The 22507-nt window shown below is 52.6% G+C and overlaps 1 protein-coding gene across 1 annotated transcript; it reads left to right on the forward strand.

The window, feature by feature from the left end:
* Positions 1–1861: 1861 nt before the first annotated feature.
* Positions 1862–10109, forward strand: LOC142002467 (uncharacterized). Its single transcript, XM_074978609.1, has 2 exons — positions 1862–3159; positions 7944–10109. The coding sequence occupies exons 1-2, from the start codon at positions 2973–2975 to the stop codon at positions 9605–9607; spliced, it is 1851 nt and encodes a 616-aa protein (XP_074834710.1). The 5' UTR covers positions 1862–2972; the 3' UTR covers positions 9608–10109.
* Positions 10110–22507: the final 12398 nt, after the last annotated feature.

The following is a 22507-nucleotide window of genomic DNA, read 5'->3' on the forward strand; positions in this document are numbered from 1 at the left end:
GCCGATGGTTCGACTCTCAGTAAACTCCACACGTCTGCCATAGTCTTTCCTTCCTGTGCCAAGAAGGCGCTCATCTTCTCCTCAACCCGGCACGTGAGGCAGGGCCCCTTGCAAAGGCCTTGGTGATCACAACTTTCAATGTGCCAATGGGAGTCTTTATCTCACTTGGGATCTGCAGAGTCCACAGCCACTGGCAGTTCACATAGCACCACAGAGGCTTTGTCCTCTACTTGAGGTCCGCGCCCCCGTATGTGACACCTCGTTAGAGAATCAATGGCTTTTGTTGGAAGGGCCTCAACTGGGCCATCTTCCATACCCTCAGGTATCCCCAATACTAATATACAATTCCGAGCATCGATACTCAACTCCTCACACCAGTCTTCTAGCATACGGCCAGCCATGGCACAAACTATAACTTCCCCTGCAACAACAGAACCGCTTCTTGCAATGTTATATATATGTGCTTGCGAGAGGTACTACCCAACAAAAGACATCCCAGATGACCCCCACTTATGTAACCCTTCTATTAATACCAGGTGCCTGCCAGAAGGGCCCGGTTCAGCTCCTGGGGGGTTTCCTGTCAAGGATACAAGCAACCGGCTCAACCCCCACCCCCCAACGGCCTGGGATAATCTTCAGCCCTGTGTAATCAATGTCTTATGCAGCGATGGCGACTGCTCTGTCCCCCACAGCAACCCAGAGCCTTGGTGAGGTCTCACAACTCCCACACTGAGTGTCACCATAAATTGTGGTTTTACAACAACGTGTTTACAGGGGACCAGATCTCAGGGCTGACTCGCTCCCCACGAGGCTTTGCCTGACAGGTGTCACACACGCGCTCTTTGCATTCCCATGCAGATGAGCTCTGGCAGACACACCCCTCCCAGCCTGCAGCAGCGTTGCGTTCCTGGCGCCGCACTCCCTACACGTGTGAGTCTTCCCAGCGCTGCAGGACGCGTGTGTGTGTCAGGGACGGACAGGGGCTGGGAACTGAAAAGGGGGTTTCACACACGGGGGTCTCCGCACTGGGACAGGTACAAGTCGGGGCCGCTGCGAGTGTTGGGGCACAAGACGCCCCCAAGCGGTGCCCGGTGACAGCGCCCCCGGCTGCGGGCGGGCGGAGAGAAGAGCCGCCCCTGACACGGGCAATCCAGGCTGGGGGCGGGAGGGAGGGACCCGGAGGGGAACTGACCCCAGCCCAGGAAATCTGCCCGCCTGGGGACCACGTGGGGCACAGAACAAACTCCCGCGGGGAAATCACAGACACAGGCCGGGACGAGCTGCTGGGGGCCGGACAGACGGGGCGAGGGGGCGGGGCCAGCACAGACTCGCTCCCCTCTGGGGCTGTGGGGAGCACAGCGGGGGCTGCGCGCAGCGCTGGGGCGGGGCGGAGTGAAGGGCGCGGATGACGCAGAGCAACAGCGATCCGCGGCGAGAGGCCAGTGCGGAGCCGGGCGCACAGATCGGGCCGGTCAGCTCGGCCAATGGGAGCGGGAGAGGCAGGGCTGACAGGCAGCTCGGCCAATGGGAGCGGGGGGGCGGGAAGAAGCGGGACACATAGGACGAGCCCTTGACAGGTTCGATGCAAGAACCCCGGTTGTTGCTCGCCCCTGACGCAGCCCGCGATGCGGGCGTGGGGGGGGGGGGGTGGATGTGGCTGGAGCTGCGAGCGGCCACTTATCCGTCTCCCGCTGCGCAGGCGCAGAGCCAGGCCGGGGCAGCAGCCTGCTGCGGGCAGTTTTACCCGCACAGCTTGTGAGTGGGAGAAACCCCCCCACATCTGCCCCCCTGCAGTCCGCCCTTCCCCCTTGCGTCACTTCCGTCTCAGCCCCCGCCTCCCTACCGCGTCACTTCCTCTGCCCCCTTTGCTTCTCCTTCCGGACGTCACTTCTTTGGAGCCAGTTTACTGCGGCCGCTCCGCTGGGTCACGCGCTGCCGCCGCCCGGAGCCCCCCTGAGAGCCCCCGGAAACCCCGCGCCCCGCCCTCCGCAGGGGGCCTCCGCCAAGTGAGGGGGGGCCCGGCCGGGCCGGGAAATGACTCCGCCCCCCCCATTTCTCTGAGACGCTCCGTGCGGCGCCACCCCCCCGGTCCTGGCCGGGCCGCCCCGTTCTCCGGCCGCTCCGCCTCGTCCTCTGCACGCGCGGCCCCGCCCCCCCCCGCATCGGCGCCTGGTTCGCCTCGTGCTGCGGGCGGCTCGCGGCGCTGGGCCCCGCGGGGAGCAAAGAAGCGCCGTCCCAGCGCCCCGCACTCGCCCCCGCCCGGCTGCGGGGCGCCCGGGGAGGGGGGCGGAGGCGTCTGGGGGGGCTGTGACTCGGGGCCGGTTTTCGCTCCTGGCTCCGCTCGCACCTCCAGGCGGAGTCTCTGGGCGGCGCCCGCGGGCTCTGCACCCCGCAGTGACCAGTGGGTGCTGGGGGCTCTGTGCTCGGTTCTCCCTCAGCTCCCTCTTTTTTGCCCCAGGGCCTCTGCACCTGCCTGGTTTTCTTCTCTATTCTCCCCCCTCAGTGATTTGGGGTCCTGAGTCCATTGCACACACACACCCCCCGCAGGGGATCCGATAACTCTGGGTGGGTTTGTGTCCATCCCCCCCTGGTTCCCCAGTGGGGCCGGACGCTCGTCGCACGGTGCCTGTGGTCCCCCGCGGTGCAGTTCAGTGATCCTCATTGTCCCTTCAGCTGCTCCCTTCCTCCGGGCTTCTCCCCGTGGTGTGTCACTAACCACGTGACATTTCCATCGGACACACTCCAGTGCACAGCAGTGCTGGAACTCGGGCCGTGTCCGGAGAGAAACGAGGACGGATTTGGGATCTGACTTGTACGAGGTGGTTCTGTGAGACTCGAGCGTTTCCCCAAATGTCTGTGTGCAGCACGTCTGCCCCAGGGAGCGAGTGTGGGGAGCCAGGGGCGCGGAGCAGCTTCCAGCCCCGTCTGAAGTGTCTCCATTGCCCTTTTCCCCTACCAGGTGCAGAGCCCCTATGTCTGGCTCCAGAGCAGCCCCGGCCCTGCAGAGACAGAGCAAGGACATGGCAGTGGCGGAGCCGGTGACCTTGGAGGAGGTGGCTGTGTGTTTCTCCGAGGAGGAATGGGGGCTGCTGGCCCCAGGGCAGAGAGCCCTCTACAGGGAAGTGATGCAGGAGAATTACCAGACCGTGCGCTGGCTGGGTGAGGAGTCCTGTCCCCGGGGGTGTCACAGGCTGGGTTGGCTTTGGTTCAGGGTCCCTCCCTGTCCCTGTCCCTGTCCCCAGTGTCAGGGGTGTGAGCCCCAGGAGTCACTGGCTCCCCTGTGAGAGACTGTCCCCTCCACAGCCCCTCCCAGGGGAAGCAGGTTCAGGAACATGGCAGTGGTGCTGCTCTTCCCACAGCCCAGGTCTCCATGTGCTTCCCACTATCTGCCTTATCTGGAGGTGTGAGTGGAGCGGGGCTGGCAGGAACGGCGGGTACCAGAGCTGTGGGACTGGGTCCAGCTGCTCTTAGTCCCTGCAGGGCACCCCTGGGGCCAGTGTGCTGCACCCCGCTGGCTTTTACCGTTCAGGGGGAGTTCTTGAATAAAGAAACACAAACTCCCAGACAGAGGCACCAGCTCTGTCATGTACAGTAGATGGCTTTCTCAGGAGTCACTGGTGGGAACCAGACACAGAACAAACCGGTTATGAGTAATGTGTGCCCGAGTTGGGATTCAATGTCACTCCCCGTAGGTCTCATAACACACCTCATTCAGCGTCCTCGGCCTGCATTGCTACTGGGGGGTTTTGAAGATGGTTGGGAGGTGCCCAGTTAGGTCACGTGACAGCGAGTGAGGCCCAACCTGGGCAGTGAGCAATAAAACTGAAGGCAAAAGCGCAGCTAGAATCTCAGCAGGAGGTTGTGGGGGAGGCGGAGATGGGGGCTGTAACTAACCCCCTCCAGCTGCACTTCTGCCAGTCGCCTTCCTGCACCAAGGGAAACAGCACCGGGTGAGGCTGGAACATGAGTCAGCAGCAAGCCCGTGATGCAGGAGGAAAGTGTTAAACCACACAGAGAAGCTGCTGCTGGCAGAGTAGAACTGAGATAGCAGAGGGGGAGCCCAGCTGCACCAAAAACCACTTCCCGCAAAGAGTAGCACAGCCAAACAGCACCATGGCTGGCTGCAGGAGCAGCAGCTCTTGTGGGTCGCTGGTAGGGCCCACCCAGCCACAGGCAGGCAGAGGTCGCAGAGCAGGAGCCTGGGCAGGATCTGAAGCAGCCAGCCTGGGACTCACCTCACTGCTCAGAGAAATTCCTCTGCCTCCTGCTGATTCAAGCAGCGCATCAGAGCCAAAGAGCCAGAGGAACCAGGCCCCAGCCAGGAGCTTCGTGGACAGAGCCCTTGTGGAGCCAGAGCTCTGCCAGAGCCTTTCTCTCCAAGTTCTAGTGACCTGCCATGTGGCAGCTGCAGTCTGAGCCCTGCCTGGGGCCTCGGTTTTGGCCCTGCCAGCCCTCACAGAGCTCACGTTTTGAGTTGAGCAAAAACAGAGAAGTCCTGTGGCACCTTATAGATGAACAGATTTTCTGCAGCATCAGCTTTTGTGGGCAAAGGCCCAATTCACCACATGCACCATGTGGAAATTCCAGAGGCCAGTAAAAATATACGGGCACAAGAAAAGGAGGGAGTCCCAGTCAAGAAGAAGGCCGGAGTTAATGAGGGCAATTCAGTCATGTAGGATGTGGCCCACTTCCAGCAGCTGATGTGGTGGTGTGAACAGCCAGAGCAGAGAAACTGCTTTTGAACTTGGCCAGCTGGTTCTGGTCTTTGTTCAATCCTAAATGGATGGTGTCACATTTGCAAGTGAACTGTAGCTCTGCAGTTGCTCTTTGAGGTCTGCTTTTGACATTTTTGCGTTGCAGGATGGCTACTTTTAAATCTGCTCCTGCGTGTCCCGGGAGGTTTTGTATATTACCGTTCCTCATATCTTATTTGCATCCATTTATTGTTTTACGTAGAGACTGTCCAGTTGAGATGTGCAGGCGAATAAGCTCCGCTGGTTCAAATAAAATTAAAATATAAGTGGAGATACACATCTCCTCGAACTGGAAGGGACCTCGAGAGATCATCTAAGTCCAGTCCCCTGCCCCCTTGGCAGGACCAAGTACTGTCTGTGGCATCTATTTGCTCCAATTGCTAAATAGCCTCGTCAAGGATTGAACTCACAACCCCGGTTTAGCAGGTGTGCTGGTGTCATTGTTGGGTAGAGTTGGCGCTGAGGTTTGTTGAAAGGTTTGGTTTGTGATTTACAGTGTTGTGGTCTATACTTGCTGGTGAGAATTTGTTTAAGGCTGGCAGACTGGCCGCAGGCAAGAACAGGCCTGCCTCCCAAGGTCTGTGAGAGTGAAGGATCATTGTCCAGGATGGGTTGTAGGTCACGGATGTTGCACTGGAGAGGCTTTAGTTGGCTGAAGCTCATGGCCAGTGGTGTTCTGTTGTTTTCATTGCTGGGTCTGTCTTGAAGCAGGTGGCTTCTGGGTACACGTCTGGCTCTGTCAATCTGTTTCTTCACTTCCTAATGTGGGTATTGTAGTTTTAGGAAAGCTTGGTAAAGGTCTTGAAGGTGTTTGTCTCTGTCTGAGGGATTGGAGCAAACGTGGTTGTACCTTTAGTACTTGGCTGTATACAATGGATCGTGTGGTGTGCACTGGATGGGAGCTGGAGGCATGGAGGTAGCATAGCGGTCCTTGGGTTTCTGGTATAGGGCTGTGTTTATCTGACCATCACTTATGTGCAGTAGTGTCCAGGAAGTGGATCTCTTGTGTGGACCGCTCCAGGCTGAGGTTGATGGTGGTGTGGAAACTGTTGACATCACTGTGAACTCTTCAAGAGCCTTTTTCTCATGGGTCCAGATGATGATGGTGATGATGTCATTAATGTTGCTCAAGTAGAGGAGGGCGCCAGGGGTCGAGAGCTGAGGAAATTGTTCCAGGTCAGCCATAAACATATTGGCACACTGTGGGGCCACGCGGGTGCCCATTGCAGTGCCACTGATTTGAAAGTGTAAATTGTCCTCAAATCTGAAGTACTTGTGGGTGAGGACAAAGTCACAAAGCTCTGCCACCACTTGTGCCATGGCATCATCAGGGATACTGTTCCTAACAGCTTGAAGTCCATCTTCACATGGGTCTTTTTGTGTAAGGGACCTCTACATCCATGGTGGCCAGGATGGTGTTTTCAGGAAGATCAGTGCATAGCAGTTTCCTGAGGAAGTCAGTGGTGTTTCAAAGATAGCTAGGAGTGCTGGTAACATAAGGTCTGAGTAGAGAGTCCCCATAGCTGGACAAAGATGAAATGAGTGCTTGTGCCTGAGCTGATTGTGCCTCCAGAATGTCTAGATTTATGGATCTTGGGGCTCTAGGGGTGTGTCTGTGTAGATCTGTTCCTGCGCTTTTGTAAGGAGTGTCTTGAGCAGACGGTGCAGTTTCTGTGTGTGCTGCTCAGTGGGATCAGAGGACAGTAGCCTGTAAAATGTGGTATTGGAGAGCTGCCTGGGAGTCTCCTTTTCATGGTCTGACCTATTCATGATGACAACAGCAGCTCCTTTGTCAGCCTCTTGGATGACAATGCCAGAGCTGTTTCTGAGGCTGTGGGTGACATTGCATTGCGCACGGCTGAGGTCATGGGACAAGCGATGTCGCTTTGCCACAATTTCTGCCTGTGCACAGAAGCGGAAGCGCTCTAGGTATCGATCCAGTCTGTCGTTTTGATTGCCAGGAAGGATTCCATGCAGAATTCTTCTTCTTGAACTTTAGGTGTGATGGTGCTTGCAGGGCTGTTCAGAGTCTTGTTGAAAGTATTCCTGGCAAAACTGGGGCAGGGTTCCAGATCCCCACAGAACTGTGTCATGTTTGTGGGCGTGGTGGGGCACAAAGAGAACCTCTGAGATAGCACAGACTCCTCTGCCAGGCTGAGTGTGTGGTTGGATAGATTGACAATGTTGCCGGGTGAGTTAAGGGTACCACTACTGTGGCCCTATGCAGCAAGTAGGAGGTGAGAGAGTTTACAGTCCTGTTGAGAAGAGCAGTGTGCGTTGTAACTCTCCTGTCTCCTTTCAGTAAAGTCCAGCCACATGGACGTTTGTGTGGAAGGTTGTTTTTTTAGGAGAAGCTCCAGACTTGAGAGCTCCTTGTGATGTTTCCCTGTTTGCTGCACAGGATGCTGAACAGGTGGTTCCTCAGGTCTGTGGGAGTGTGTGACCAATCTCTCGACACAGCTCGTACAGTGTGTCGGTTGCAGTGAGTTTTTCCACCTTCAGCCCATTGGGTGGGACGTCCATCCATTTGCACTTGGCGAGGAAGATGGGGTCTGTATCTGTGCAGGTTTTTTCATGGGTGTGATGGGTTCCCACTCCATGTGGCTAACTTCAGTGCCTGCCTGGTGCCAGGCATTGGGCATAGCTGTGTTAGTTTTATCCACAAAAACAACCAAATCGAGTGTCTTGTTTGAGTTGAGTGGTCCTGTCCTGCCCTGGGATCGGCGGGGGGGTGGAATAGGTCAAGAGGGAGGCTGAGTTGTACACTTGAGAGCGCAGCAGGATTTCCCAAAGCTGATGTGATCTCCTGGGTGGAGCGAGGGGAGGCGCTGTGGGTCCCAGATCTCCAGGACTCTGAGAAAGGGGAGATCATCAGCGCCCCACACACAGGTGAGCAGTGAGCTAAAGTGACTCAGAAACCAATTTCGGTGTCCTCCGAGATGTCACTTGGGCCTTTTCATCCAGAGTGACTGACCCTTCAGCCTGTCTTCAGCTCCAGCCAGAGGGTGGGAGCAGGGCTGGGGTCCCTCCTCTGGGGAAGGGTTGTGAAGACGGAGGAGCAGCTCAGTTCATGTTATTTCAATCTTTCCATCAGCTGTTGGCTGCGTTCCCCCTTTTCTGTTCCCTTTCAGAGTTTTCCTTTCAGCTCAGCACACAGAGTGACACTGTCTGGTTCTCTCTGTGTCCCAGCAGGTGAGGTGATGCTGCTCAAGAACAACGAGGAGAATCTTCAGCTGGAAGAACCGGACCAAGTGGCCTCCTGTGGCATGTTACTGGGAGCCTTTGAAGGTCGTGTTTCTCAGAGTCCTGAGCACAGAGAGACCTGTGAGAGTCAGCGTAGCCCAGAAAGACAGCAGGGAAACCATGCAGGGCAGGGGCAGGATAACTCCAGCCATGGAAGCAGAGGTGTGAGAAACACTAAGGAGAGCGAACAACAGAAAACCTGTGGGAAAAGCTTCAGTCTTAACAGTCATTGTAGCATCCGCACAGGAGAGAAGCCCTATATCTGCCCTGACTGTGGGAGAAGCTTCCAGCAGCACTCAGGTCTTATTAATCATCAGAGGACCCACAGTGGAGAGAAACCCTTCCACTGCTCTGACTGTGGGAAAAGCTTTTCATGGTCCTCAAGTCTTAAAAGTCATTGCAGCACCCACACAGGAGAGAGACCTTATAACTGCTCTGACTGTGGGAAGAGGTTCAGACACAGGTCACACCTTGTTAATCATAGAAGAATCCACACAGGAGAGAAACCCTTCAGCTGCTCTGAGTGTGGGAAAAGCTTCCGTCGGAGGCCAAGCCTTGTTGCTCATCAGAGAATCCACACAGGAGAGAGACCCTTCAGCTGCTCTGACTGTGGGAAAAGCTTTCGTCAGCGCTCAGCTCTTATTGATCACCAGAGAACCCACACTGGAGAGAAACCCTTCCACTGCTCTGCCTGTGGGAAAAGCTTTCGGCGACACTCAAACCTTCTCACTCATCAGATGATTCACAGACGAGAGAAACCCTATCACTGCACTGCCTGTGGGAAAAGCTTCAGCAGGAGTGCAAACCTGGTCAGACATCAGAGTATCCACAGAGAGGAGAAACCCTTCAACTGCTCTGAGTGCGGGAGATGCTTCAGTGACATTTCCGGCCTTGATCAACATCTGAGAATCCACACCCGGGGAAAACCCTTTCTCTGCTCTGATTGCGGGAAAAGCTTCAGTCAACGCTCATATCTTGTTAAGCATCAGAAAACCCACACTGGGGACAAACCCTTCCGCTGCTCTGACTGTGGCAAAAGCTTCTTGTGGCACTCAGGCCTTAAAAGTCATTGCAGAATCCACACAGAGGAGAGACCTTATAACTGCCCTGACTGTGGCAAAAGGTTCAGACATAGGTCAAACCTTGTTAATCATAGGAGAAGCCACACAGGAGAGAAACCCTTCATCTGCTCTGAGTGTGGGGAAAGCTTTGGTGAGAGGTCAAACCTTGTTGCTCATCATAGAATCCACACAGGAGAGAAACTCTTCAACTGCTCTGTTTGTGGGAAAAGCTTTCGTCGGCGCTCAGATCTTATTTATCATCAGAGAACCCACACTGGAGAGAAACCCTTCCACTGCTCTGACTGTGGGAAAAGCTTCTCATGCTCCTCAAGTCTTAAAAGTCATTGCAGAATCCACACGGGAGAGAGACCTTATAGCTGCTGTGACTGTGGGAAAAGGTTCACACAGAGCTCAAACCTTGTTACACATAGGAGAACCCACACAGGACAGAAACCCTTCACCTGCTCCAACTGTGGGAAAAGCTTTTGTAAGCTCTCAAACCTTATTCATCATCAGAGAACTCACACTGGAGAGAAACCTTTCAGCTGATCTGACTGTGGGAAAAGCTTTTGTCAGCACTAAAATCTTAGAGATCGGAGAACCCACAACAGAGAGGAACCTTTCGCCTGTTCTATGTGTGGGACAAGTTTCGGGAACACTCTTGCCTTGTCAATCATTAGAGATCTCACAGAAGAGAGAAACCCAATGACTGCACTCACGTAGGTAACCTTCAGTGGCTGCTTGGACATTATTGATCATCAGAGAATTTACACAGGAGAGAAATCCGGTAACTCTCTCTTTGTCACTATTTTTGAAGCTGGGCCACTGGGCAAAAAAAGTCAGCGAGAACCACATTAACTAACATACTACTTGTCATTCCTGAAGGGTGTGGTGTTATGGAGCCATTCAAGGAACTAAAATAAAGTCTACTTCTTCCTACATTAACCCATGCTCCTTTATAAAAGAACTAGACACACTGGAGTTTGTTCAGAACCTCAACTTGATTAATTTTTGGTGTCTTTTTTTTATTAAATAAATTGAAAATGCTTCACTTGAGTTGTTGCTCTAGGTGTGTCTGGAGAGGAGGGGTCAGTGCATGGGGACTCTGGAGAGAGACTATTGTCCTAGCCCACTGTCACCGCAGCAGCTTTGGGCCCAAATGAGATCCATCTCTACTTGGCTGCTGCAGCTTCAGCAGGTACACCCAGGGGACCAGTGTATGTCCCCCACTGGGGCAGGGCCAGGGTCATCGGTCCACTGCACTGCCCAGCCAGAGAGGAATGCAGCAAATGTGCACTTTCTCCTCACTCCCTGATGGAGGGGAACAGCCAATGATGTCCCTCTATGAACTTAGGGGGGAGGCAGCTGCAGCTGTCCCCAAGGGCACCTGGAGGTGGGATGCTCACGGCTGGGATAGTCCTGGGTGGGGGTGAGGGTGCATCCCCAGCCAACCCCTTTCTTGTGTGGTGGTTGTATGTTTTCTATGTGATCATAGAATCATAGAACAATAGAGCTGGAAGAGACCTAAAAAGACATCAAGTCCAGCCCCCTGCCCAAGGCAGGACCGAACCCATCAGATCAGCCCACCCAGTGCTCTGTTCAGCCGGGACTCAAACACCTCCAGGGATGGAGACTCCACTACTTCCCTGCGTAGACGATTCCAATGCTTCACCACCCTCCTAGTGAAAAAGTTTTTCCTAATGATCAACCTGGACCTTCCCAACCACGACTTAAGACCATTGATCCGTGTTCTGCCATCGGTGACCACGGGGAACAGCCTCTCTCCAGCTGCTTTGCAACCTCCCTTCAGTAAGTTGAAGGCTGTTATCAAGTCCCCCCTTAGTCTTCTCTTCTGCGGACTAAACAGACCCAATTCCCTCAACCTTTCTTCACAGGTCATATGCTCCAGCCCCCAAATTATTTTGGTCACCCTTTGGTGCACACTCTCCAGTGTGTCCAGGTCCTTCCTATATTTTGGGGTCCAGAACAGGACACAGTACTTCAGATGTGGCCTCACCAAAGCCAAATAAAGAGGAATAATCACTTCTCTGGATCTACTGGCAACGCTCCTCTTGATGCCATTTGCCTTCTTGGCTACAACAGCACAGTGTTGACTCATGTCCAGCTTCTCATCCACAACAACTCCCAGGTCCTTTTCTGCAGAGCTACTACTAAGCCAGTCTGACCCCAGCCTGCAACAATGCTTGGGATTCTTCCAGCCCAAGTGCAGGACTCTGCACTTGTCGTTATTGAACTTCATCAGATTTCTTGTGGCCCAGTCTTCCAGTTTATCTAAGTCACTGTGGACCCTGTCCCTACCCTCCAGCCTATCTACCTCTCCCCCTAGCTTAGTGTCATCCGCAAACTTGCTGAGGGTGCAATCCAACCCCTCATCCAGGTTATTGAGAAATGTGTTGAACAGAACAGACCCAGAACCGAACCTTGGGGAACTCCACTTGAAACCAACCGCCATCCTGACATCGAGCCATTGATCACTACCTGCTGGAGCCGACCTTCTAGCCAGCTTTCTATCCATCTTACCGTCCATTTATCCAATCCACATTCCTTAATTTGCTGACAAGAATATTGTGGGAGACCGTATCAAAAGCTTTGCTAAAGTCAAGATAAATCACATCCATTGATTTTCCCCTATCCACAGAACCAGTTATCTCATCGTAGAAACTAATCAGATTGGTCAGGCATGACTTGCCCTTCATGAATCCATGCGGACTATTCCTGATCACTCTCCCCTCCTCCAAGTGCCTCAAAATGACTTCCTTGAGGAGCCTGTTGAAGTACAAGAGTTCTCTGTGTTTAGGTGGCTAACATTCAGCTTTATTGAATTCAGTAAGGCAACAGATGAGCCAAACTGTGGACACTAGTAAAACCAAGTCCAGCAAGGCTGCTTGATGCAGCTCACGCTTGTATTTTATACCCTTACACAAACAAAGCCCAGTGTCAGAGGCAATTTAAATCACTTCTCAAAGAGAAACAGTTACTGGGGAGCTGGAGTCTTGACTCCAAACAGTCCATTAACGCATTCCACAGAGCTCATCCTCCCTGCCATTCCCAAACAGGTCCAGGAAAGTACAGGCTCCTGTGTGCATGCAGAAGTAAGGGATGTGAAATGGCTTCTTATACAAGATGGTTTCCAGAACTCCCCCCTTTTAGCCTTAAAAAGACCATCTCAGAAACCATTTCATAGATACATGTTCATTAAAGTATTTACATACACCTCTTGTTCTTTCTTTTGCTCATCATGCCTTAAAATCATTAGCTCCACTTCCCTGCTGGTAAGAGCCTGTTCGGCTCCTTTTAGAGCACAGGAAATACGACATTTGATTCGCAAGAAACAAAAATAAGCACAAAGGATTATTGCTAATACTAATGCTATTCCTTGCAAAATTAAGTTCCCACATGTCCAATCCAACCTCCCAACCAACCCCAGAGGGTTCAACTTTCCTCCTGCTTCAGGCTCATCACAGCCCTTTAAATTTCTGAGGCATCTTCCTCTACTTTATTGCCGGTGTCGGTAATATACACACAGCATTCCGTTCCCACCACGGCACAAACCCCGCCCTTACTCCCTAGGATGTAATATTGGGCCATTCGGTTTTGGAGGAACATTTGCCTAACTTCTGCTAATTCCTTATCGATGGCTCGGAGGGCTTTGGTTGTAGCATTGGCTACTTTCTCGAAAGCTTCCTCCAGGTTTCCTTCAGCACAAAGGCCACACCCAAACCTGGGGTCGTGACTCCTCAATACGTTTCACTTGTTATCTCTCGGTAGTTTCAGACCCTTCCACCTGGAAGATGGTTTACTACCCAAACGGCTGGGAAGGCTGCCCCAGTATAGCAGGTTCCACTCCAGTTTATAGACAGAGTTTATATGCTCTTCAGCCACATATGAAATAATGGCTGACCTTAGCTGTTAAGGCTTTATCGCACTGGGGTTTCATCATCCACTGCATGTAGTACCCAAAGATGCCTTTATTTTTTTCCCAGGTGTTAATTTTATACCAAACCCCATTTTGGACAGTGCTTATCTCACACTTGCTTTTCCCCACTCTCAGATTTAGAGAAGTAATCTAAATCTCTAAGTAATCTAAGCCTCTTTATTCAGCACTGGTTAGGCCACATCTGGAATTTTGTGTCCGGTTTTGGGCCCCCCAATATAAAAAGGATGTGGATTTGCTGGAGCAGGTTCAGCAAAGGGCAACAAAAATGATTGAGGGGCTGAAGCACAAGACCTATGAGGAGAGGCTGAGGGATTTGGGCTTGTTCAGTTTACAGAAGAGAAGACTTAGAGGTGATTTAATAGCAGCCTTCAGCTTCCTGAAGGGGAGCTCTAGAGAGGAGGGTGAGAAACTTCTCAGTGGTGTCAGATGGCAGAACAAGGAGTAACGGTCTGAAGGTGAAGAGGGAGAGGTGTAGGTTAGATATTAGGAAAAACTACTTCACCAGGCGGGTGGTGAAGCATTGGAATGCGTTGCCTAGAGAGGTGGTGGATTCTCCATCCCTTGAGGTTTTTAAGTCCTGGCTGGGATGACTTAGTGGGAGTTGATCCTGCTTGAAAGAGGGGGCTGGACTAGATGACCTCCTGAGGTCCCTTCCAGCTCCGTGATTCTGTGGGCTCCTGTGCCATTGCATGTCCAGCAGTATTCTCCAACTGAGGTTATGGCTAGGTGGACATACCCTAGGCCAATAAACTCTTTATCATACCGTGTGCCATTCTGACCCAATTCATCAAACCATGTGCCATTCATCTGACTGTTATTTAGTAAGGCTGGAATCATTGGGACCCCTCCTTCTGAATGTACAGGACTATGAGCACACATTCAACAATCTGACGTATTAAATTCTAGGGAAACTTGGTTTATGCTTTAAATGAACCATATTTAAGCCATATCAGCTATAGCTACCAGGTATTAAAAACAAAACTAAACATAAGTTCAGCAGGATTTGTTTGGCCAGCCCCATTTGGCTGTTCTTCAGGACTTCGTAGCTTTCTTCACCTATCTGTGGCAGGTTTCCTGGGTCGTAGTTGATACCGTAGTCTTGGTTCCTCAGGTTCGTCTGCTTCTGGGCCTGGATTGCTGGTACCAGGCCTGCCCTGATCCTCGTCTACTTCTGGACCTGGATTGCTGGTACCAGGTCTGTGGCGCTCCTCTTCAGGACTAACCTCTGTAGGAGCTGGAACTGGTTTGCAGTGGGAGGCGTGGATCCAGGTCAGCAGTCCCTCACACTTCACAGCAGTATGGGTGGTCAAAAGGACTTGGTAGGGGCCCTTCCACCTTGGTTCCAGGGCAGTCTTTCGCTGGTGGACCTTTACACAGACCCAATCTCCTGGTTGCAGTTTATGGCATGGTTCAGTCGGGGCCTCCAGGAAAGCGTCCTTGACCTGTGAATGACAGGACTGCACACACCTCATAAGTTCCTGACACTACTTAACTGTGCTTCCTTTGACAAGTGTGATGTCAGCCTGGTCAATCTCTGGGCTGCTCAGCTGTCTCATAGGCCGACCACACACAATCTCATTAGGACTAAGTCCAGTTTTTCGGTTAGGAGTGGCTCTCATATTCATTAGGGCAATCGGGAGAAGCTTCTACCCAAGTTAAACTAGAGTCCTCACATATTTTGGTGAGTTTATTCTTTAAAATCCCATTTCGTCTTTCCACTGCTCCCGCGCTCTCTGGGTGTCGCAGACAGGATAGCGCCTGTCGGATGGAGCAGTACTTTGCCACGTTCTGAACGATTTGTCCAGTGAAGTCATTACCTCTATCACAGGAGATCACAAGGGGTATTCCTCAGGATGGGATGAAGTGATTTAGAAATCTTTTAGCCACTGTGCAGGCATCAGGTTTCCTGCATGGATAGGCTTCTACCCACCCTGAGAACAAACAAACAATAACCAGCACATATTGAAAGGATTTACATTGAGGTAATTGAACAAAGTCCATCTGCAAATTCAGGAACGGTCCTAAAGGCGGGGGTCTGGTTGCCAGAACTGTCTTTACGGGTTTGCCCATGTTGTGGGCTTGGCCGACAGGGAAAGCCAGACCGTACTCTTGGGCTACTTGGGAGAATTTGGGAGCAAACCAGTTTTGTGTTAGATTTGCTACCATCCCCCCTTTGCTAACGTGCGACAACCCATGGAGCACGGAAGCCAGGTGAGGTAACAGGACCACTGGGGCAATAATGCGGCCGTCAAAGCTGCGCCACAAGTGGTCTGGGTGCACCCTGCCAATCTCCACTCCTGCTTTCCCGATTCAGGGGCTTGGTCTTGCAGGAGGGCTGGTTCCGACAGGGAGGGCATGGGAGATGGCATCAGAAGGGAGGGGTACAATGCTTCAGCCCGAGGAGGACATGGGGCAGCTGCCCTGGCAGCCCGATTGGCCGTATCATTCCCTATTGCAGCTTCAGCAGAGGAAGAAGAATGAGCTGTGCACTTAACAATAGCCAGAGCAGACGGTAAAAGTACAGCATCTAGGAGAGCAGCTACAGAAGGGCCATTCTTTATAGCGTGTCCAGAGGAGGTGAGAAAACCTCACTGTTTCCATAGCGTGCCCAAATCACGCACTACACCAAAAGCGCACCGGGAGTCAGTATAGACAGTGGCAGAAACCTCTCCTGCGATATGACAGGTGCAAGGGAGAGCTATGAGCTCTGCCACCTGTGCAGATGAGACAAAAGGCAGAGGAGCAGATTCCACAACATCATAAACAGTACAAAGTGCATAGCCTGCTATTAAGGTACCAGTAGGATTATAAACTCAAGAACCATCTGTATACAGTATAAAGTCAGGATTGTCCCAGGGGGTTCCAGCGAGATCAGGTGGAGGAGAAGTGACAGCCTGAACAACTTTCAAGCAATCATGTGGCTCCCTCTCGAAGGGGGTGGGGAGCCATGTAGTGGGATTTAAAGCAGCACAATGAACCCCTGAAACGTTAGGAGAGGCAAAAAGGAGCTGTTCATATTTAACAGGACGAGCATTGGAATGGTGCTGAGTTTTTCCTTTCAGGAGCAACGCAGCCACTGAGTGAGGAACAGCCAACGTTAAGGGACATTGTAAAACCAAAGTCTCTGCTGGCTCGAAAATTCGTGCTGCAGCTGCAACTGCACAAAGGCGAGGAGAGAAAGAAGCGGCCACAGAATCAAGATAGGTACCGTAATAAGGAAGAGGGCGGCATTTATCACCATGGCTCTGAACCAGCACACCCATAGCACATCCTTCCTTTGCATGACAGAACAAAGTGAAAGGCCGGGAATAATCAGGTAAACTCAAAGCAGGAGCAGACGCTAATGCTTGTTTTAATGAGGCGAAAGCAGTGCTTGCTGGGGGCCCCAAGGAATGGGAGTGGGGGTGGCATTTCGAGTAAGGTCCTGGAGTGGTTTGACTAGTTGAGAAAAGTGAGGAATCCATTGCCTACAGTAGCAGCCATGCCTAAGAAAGAAGGGATTTGCAAAGGGGTAGTAGGTCTAGGGGCAGAAAGGATCGCCTGGAGTCTGTCATCAGAGAGCTGACGGCTGCCAGCTGAGAGATCATGCCCCAAATACCTGACTTTTGGCTGACCGAGTTGACATTTTTGTTTAGACACCTTGTGCCCTTTTCTGGCTGGGGCAACGAGAAATGTAACTGAGTCTGCTCTGCATGCCTCGAGGGACGGGCTGCAGAGCAGCAAATCATCTCCATACTGAATGAGAGTAGAGCCGGAGGGGAAAGTGATGTCAGCAAGATCCCGCTGTAGGATCTGTGAAAAATAGGTGGGAGAATTGCTCAACCCTTGTGGCAGAACAGTCCAGCAGTATTGCTGCCCTTTATAAGAAAAAGGTGAAAGGTGTTGGCAATAGGGATGGAGAGGAACACTGAAAAAGGCAGAGGAGAGGTCAACACAGTCAAGTGGGTGGAATCTGGTGGGACAGAGGGAAGAATTGTGGCCGGGTTGGGAACAACAGGAAATTGAGAGATGCTAATGGAGCTGATCGCTCAAAGGCAGGTGTCCCTCCCCGGTTTCTTCAAGGGCAGTATGGGGGTGGTGCAAGGACTTGAGCAGGGGGTGAGAATCCCCTGGGCCAGGAGGTCAGAAATGACAGGTTGAATTCCTGCCCCAGCCGCAGGATTCAGCGGGTACTGAGGAACAGGGGGCAAGGGCTCAGTAGGGTTAACCGAAATGTACAGGGGATCTGCTGATATTCTGCCCCCTCGTTTGGGGTGGTGGCCCACAAGCAGCTGGGTACCTGGGACAAAAGATCAGCATCTGGCTGGGGAATAGAAGGCACGAGGGAGGCGGTAGGATCCTGCAGGAGGTTTTTCACCTCCTCTCCTGACTGTGCAGGAACTTCATGATAAACCCCATCTGGAGCACAGAAGATGGTGCAGCACAACCTGCACAGTAGATCCCTTCCTAATAGACTTACGGGGGAAGCAGGACTTAGAACGCTGCTGTGAAATGGGCCCGAGTACAAGGGAGACGGGTTCAGAGACAGGGTGAGGTATGACTTGATCAGAAACGCCGACTGCATTAACAACCTGGCCAGAAAGGCGAAGAGGGAAAGAAGAAGCTTGGAGGGTGGCCTTGCTGGCCCCCGTGTCTCCTGAAACCTGGGTGTTTTGTCCAGCAACCTGGCAGGCCAGAGTGCCAGCTGGGTTCAGGGGAATACGAGGAGATAAAAGAGGGAAGTTGCAGTCCTCCTCCGGGCACCCCAATTCACTTTCAAAGTCCCCTAAGTTAAACTGAGCCTGGGGAGCTCTGTGAACTGCAGGGTCTGTCGGCCTGGGGCGACGTGGGCACTGACTTTCCCAGTGTCCGGGCTGTTTGCAATATTGGCAAACAGTTGTACCCATCGGTGTTACTGGGCTGCCTCGGCCAGCTGTAGCTGCAAACCAAGGTGGGGCATCGATCTTGCTGTCCCATAGGTGCCCCGTGGATGTCGCTCTGTCGAGTGGCCCCCAACCCCTGCCTAATTGAGAGGGCATTGGTTGTAAGACCACATGTTTAGGTTCTTTAACGTGTTTAGCCTTTAAGCACTGGCTGCAATGGTTTGCTACTGTTAAGAGGTCTTCTAAAGGTTTAGTTTCCCAGCCCACAGTCATTCGTTTCAGCTGTCTCTGTACAGCTGGGTTTAATCCATTAACAAAGGCAGCACCCAGCGCCTGTTGAGCAGTTTGAGCTGGAGTGTCATTGCCAGAGTGCTTCTCAAATACCTTTGTCAGCCTTTCCAAATAGGCACCTGGTGTTTCCTTGTCTTCCTGCTCGCAGATATTAATTTTAACCCAATCTGGTCACTTGGGAAAAACTGTAAGGATACTGTCCAGCAGCCTATTTCTAGTTTGTGTAAGCTCAGTATCATAAGTTCCTGCCCCCGGCACTCCTTGGATGGGCTCAGCTGGCCACTCTGCTTTTCTTATTATCTTTTTATGCTTATCAGGCAAGATCACCCTTAAAAGCTGATCGAGGTCCTGCCAATTTGGGGCACAAGACCGGATCACTAGCACTAGTTCTGATTGAAACTTTACCGGGTCATCTTCTGCTGGGGGAAAGGCTTTAGCCATGGCACGTAATTCAGTTCTAGTCCAGGGTTGGTAAACCTGCATGCGCCCTCCTTGGGGGTTTGGGACTTCTTGTAAAGGAAAAATTTGAGTGGTTGGGCTATTTTGTGTTGTCCCTTTGAAGGTGGGGTCTTGAGGACAATAGCAGCTGTAGCAGCTGGCTGATCGGTCATAAGGTGCACCCTGGGTCCCTTTTCTTCCCTCTCTACAGCGGCTCCTGAAGCCCTTTGATCCTCCTGGGCCTGGGGACCTGCATTTGGACAAGGTAGAGGATTCCAGGCAGAACACAGGACGTCATTCATATCGTCCTGGGAGTTAGGGCTTGGAAGGCAAGGATACAGTTGCCCCATAAATGGCGCACTCGGCTGTGTGTCTGCTGTTTTGTGTTGTACATCTGCACCTTCAAGCTGTCTGATTTTTGACTGAAGTTTCTCCCGGGAATCTTTTAAACTTCTTAAACGAGACTCGTTCTGCCTTTTACAAGGGTCTTCGTACCATGATAACGAGGCAGACCATTGCTGATCGGGAGTTTTTGCTCCACGACCCTCAAGAGCGACTTGTAAATGGAGGATTTTATCCCTATCAGTGGCACCTAATAGAGGGAGCTGCAGTTTGGGATTGTCCTGAGTATAAAAATTCCTTTTGTCTAGAAACTTGCAATTAATTTCCCCTAGTGAGTGTACATAAAAACAGCTGGACTGCCTTTAGAGGGTACCGCAATTCCTGGAGTCTGACCTATCCCCAGCATTGATTTTCTCCCTGTGAGGCACCGAATGGAAGTTCCCCTGGCTCATAGGGTGCAAGGCAGTGAACCGTATTTCACCTGGCTCCCAACATCTCTCCCTGCAAGGCACCGAACCGAAGCTCACCTGGCTTACAGAGTGCGAGGCACTGGACCAAAGCCCCCCTGGCTTGCGGGGAGGAGGGGGGTGTTCCTGGCACCCGCTCCAGCCCAGCAGGACGCCTGGCGGGAGTTAAGTCTGCCCGTGCTTAGGGATATCTTTAATGGTTAGTCTTACTTCAGAACAGAAACAGAGGGAGGCAACAAAGCTTCCCACAGTTCCGTGTGCCGAAAGAGAGTCGTGGCACCACACCAGCTTTTAGTGTCTGAACACAGAGGGCCCAGCGCATGGCTGCCTCATGAGAGACACTGGTGTGCCCTGTGGGAACTGTGACATACAAGACAGGCCTAATAGACACAGACAGACACAGAACGTTAGCCACTCCACAAAGGTGGAACCTGTAGCTCCCCCCTTACCCTGATGGCCGCCGGCACTCCAGTCCCAAGCCCCTGCTGGGAGATTTTGTAACAGGTATCCCCCTTACCTTCTATTGAGCGCTCTTCAGAGGCTTGGAAGTGGGGGGCTGCCGGCCCCTCCATCTGAGCAAGTGGTGCATTGGGATCTCGGTGGAACCTCCAGATTGCTGAAGCACAAGACTTCTCTGTGTTTCGGCGGCTAACGTTCAGCTTTATTGAATTCAATAAGGCAACAGATGAGCCAAACTGGACACTAGTAAAACCAGGCCCAGCAAGGCTGCTTGATGCAGCGAACTCTGGTATTTTATACCCTCACACAAACAACGCCCAGTGTCAGAGGCAATTAGTTAGAGCAGCGTAAATCACGTTTCAAAGAGAAACCATTATCAGCAAAGAGAAACAGGTATCGGGAGCTGGATCCCCAACTCTGAACAGCCCATTAACGCATTCCATAGAGCTCATCCTCCCAGCTGTTCCCAAACAGGTCAAGGAAAGGACCGGCTCCTGGGTGCGTGCGGGAGTAAGGGATGTGAAATGGCGTCTATACAAGATGGCTTCCGCAATCATTTACAGCTACTTTTTGATTTTTGGTCAAACACGCCCCCCCGCACCCAGGCTAGCAGAAGGATGGAAAGTCCTCTCCAGCTGCAAAGCAGCTCCGGCCACATGGCAGGGCACCCACAGCTGTGCAGCCAGGCAACTGCAGTCATGCTCCACAGCTTCCCCTGCACCCTCTGGCCTGTTCCCAACATTTCCTTGGCCCACAGCTCACCCCACTCCATCCTCCAGCCCAGCCTGATCCCAACACCCATCCCACCCGGCTCCCCAAAACCCCCAGCCCACTACCACCAGATACTGCTCGACCCTCCTCTACAGGAGCCCCCAACGAGCAAGTAGAATTTTAGTGAAAAGAGTAGAAATGCCCCACATCAGACATAAAAGCTCAGCAGCTGAAAGGTGGTGTTCAAAACAAGCCAGGACCATCCGGCACCTTTAATCCCTCTCCTGGTTTAGCTCAAGGGGCAGCTCATAGACAGGAGCGGCAAAGGAGGAAGGTGCCTCAGGGTTCAGCAATTTGGTTGTGGCAACGGTAGGAGTGGAGTTCTGGGCCCCTTTTCAGAGATGTGCACTATGGAGAACACACACATTGGCTAACAAAAGGAAGCAGTAAGGCAGAGCCAAGAGTGGGGAGAGCTCAGTGGTTTGAGCATTGGCCTGCTAGAACCAGAGTTGTGAATTCAATTCTTGAGGGGCCATTTGGGGATCTGGGGCAAATAATTAAAAAAAAAAAAAAAAAAAAAAAAAAGCCTGTCAGGGATTGCGTTTGGCCCGAGGGCAGGGACTGGACTCAGTGACATCCTGAGGTCCCTTCTAGCTCTCTGACATGTGCAGCTCCATAGATTGTATTCTAGGACCTTAAAAACTAACATCTCTTTCTGCAGAAGCGTTCACAGATGAAAACCATTTTGTCAGCTGCATGGAGTAGAGAGAAAGAAACTCAAGTGGGGAGGTGGTTGGACTGTGACACTCAGAGGACTTTAAAAAACCAACAGTGAAATACTTTCTCACCCAATCTAGGTGTCTGCTGCCACAGGACGGCGTGAGAGTCACAGGTGTAATTGGCTTCAAAGAAGGGCTCAGTAGCTCATTGAGGAGGAAAGGAGCAGCAATGGCTATTAGCCAAGCTGGCCAGGACACAACCTCTTGCTTTGGCCGTCCCTAAACCCCCACCAGCCAGAAGCTTGGACTGCAGGGAATGGGTAGCAAGAAGTTGCCCTGTTCTCTTAATTCCCTGTGACCCCGGGTGGCTGTTTGAATGAGAGCTGAGGTCAGGTTCTGGCTCAGCACCAGGCTTCCTGTGTGACCGTGGCACCGCTCTCACTTCGCTCTGTGCTGCTGTTCAGCTTCTTTCAATATGAAGTGGCCGAACAAGGGCAAGTGCAGAATCCTGCACTTCCCTGGGATTCGTCCAGCCCAGCACCACTGGCTGGGGACCGCCTGGCTAAGGGAGAGTGCTGCAGAAAAGGCCCTGGGGATCACAAAGGGCTGAGAGCTGCATGTGCAGCAAGAAGGCTCACGGTGTGTGGGATGACACTGGGCGGTGCACTGCCAGCAGAACCAGGGAAGGGATTATTTCTTCATTCTGCACCAGCAAGGGCACAGCTGGAGCTCTGCATCCGGTCACCCTAGTGCTCAAATTCACAGTACGAGAATATCTGCACCTGATTGTCAGACACACCCAGCAAGTGGAGCTAACACTCACCCCTCGTTTAACAAGTGCTTCACTCACCAGTACTCTCGAACACGAGGGACACACACTTACCACTCTTCACTGTGCGAGTGGACTTCCCCACTCATACGAGCCAGCCCCCGGGTCCCTGGCTGGGAAGACCAGCAGTCCTGCAGCTGGAGCTGTGCTGGCCATGAGGTTCGTGGCTGGGACTGGGCAGGAGCTGAGCCACCCACAGGGTCCCTGGCCAGGGCGCGGGGAGACCTGCAGCCAGAGCTGATTGCTTGGGAGAAACCTCACTGGTTCCTGGCAGGAGCTGCTGTTCAGGCCCTGGGCTGGGGAGCGGTGGAGTGGGTGGGCCTACATCTCCCTCCCCCACCCTGAGAGAAGTAGCCCCTCGCCTCTCCCAACC

Source organism: Carettochelys insculpta, chromosome 27, assembly GCF_033958435.1.
Source record: "Carettochelys insculpta isolate YL-2023 chromosome 27, ASM3395843v1, whole genome shotgun sequence".
In the NCBI taxonomy this organism is placed as follows: domain Eukaryota; kingdom Metazoa; phylum Chordata; order Testudines; family Carettochelyidae; genus Carettochelys; species Carettochelys insculpta.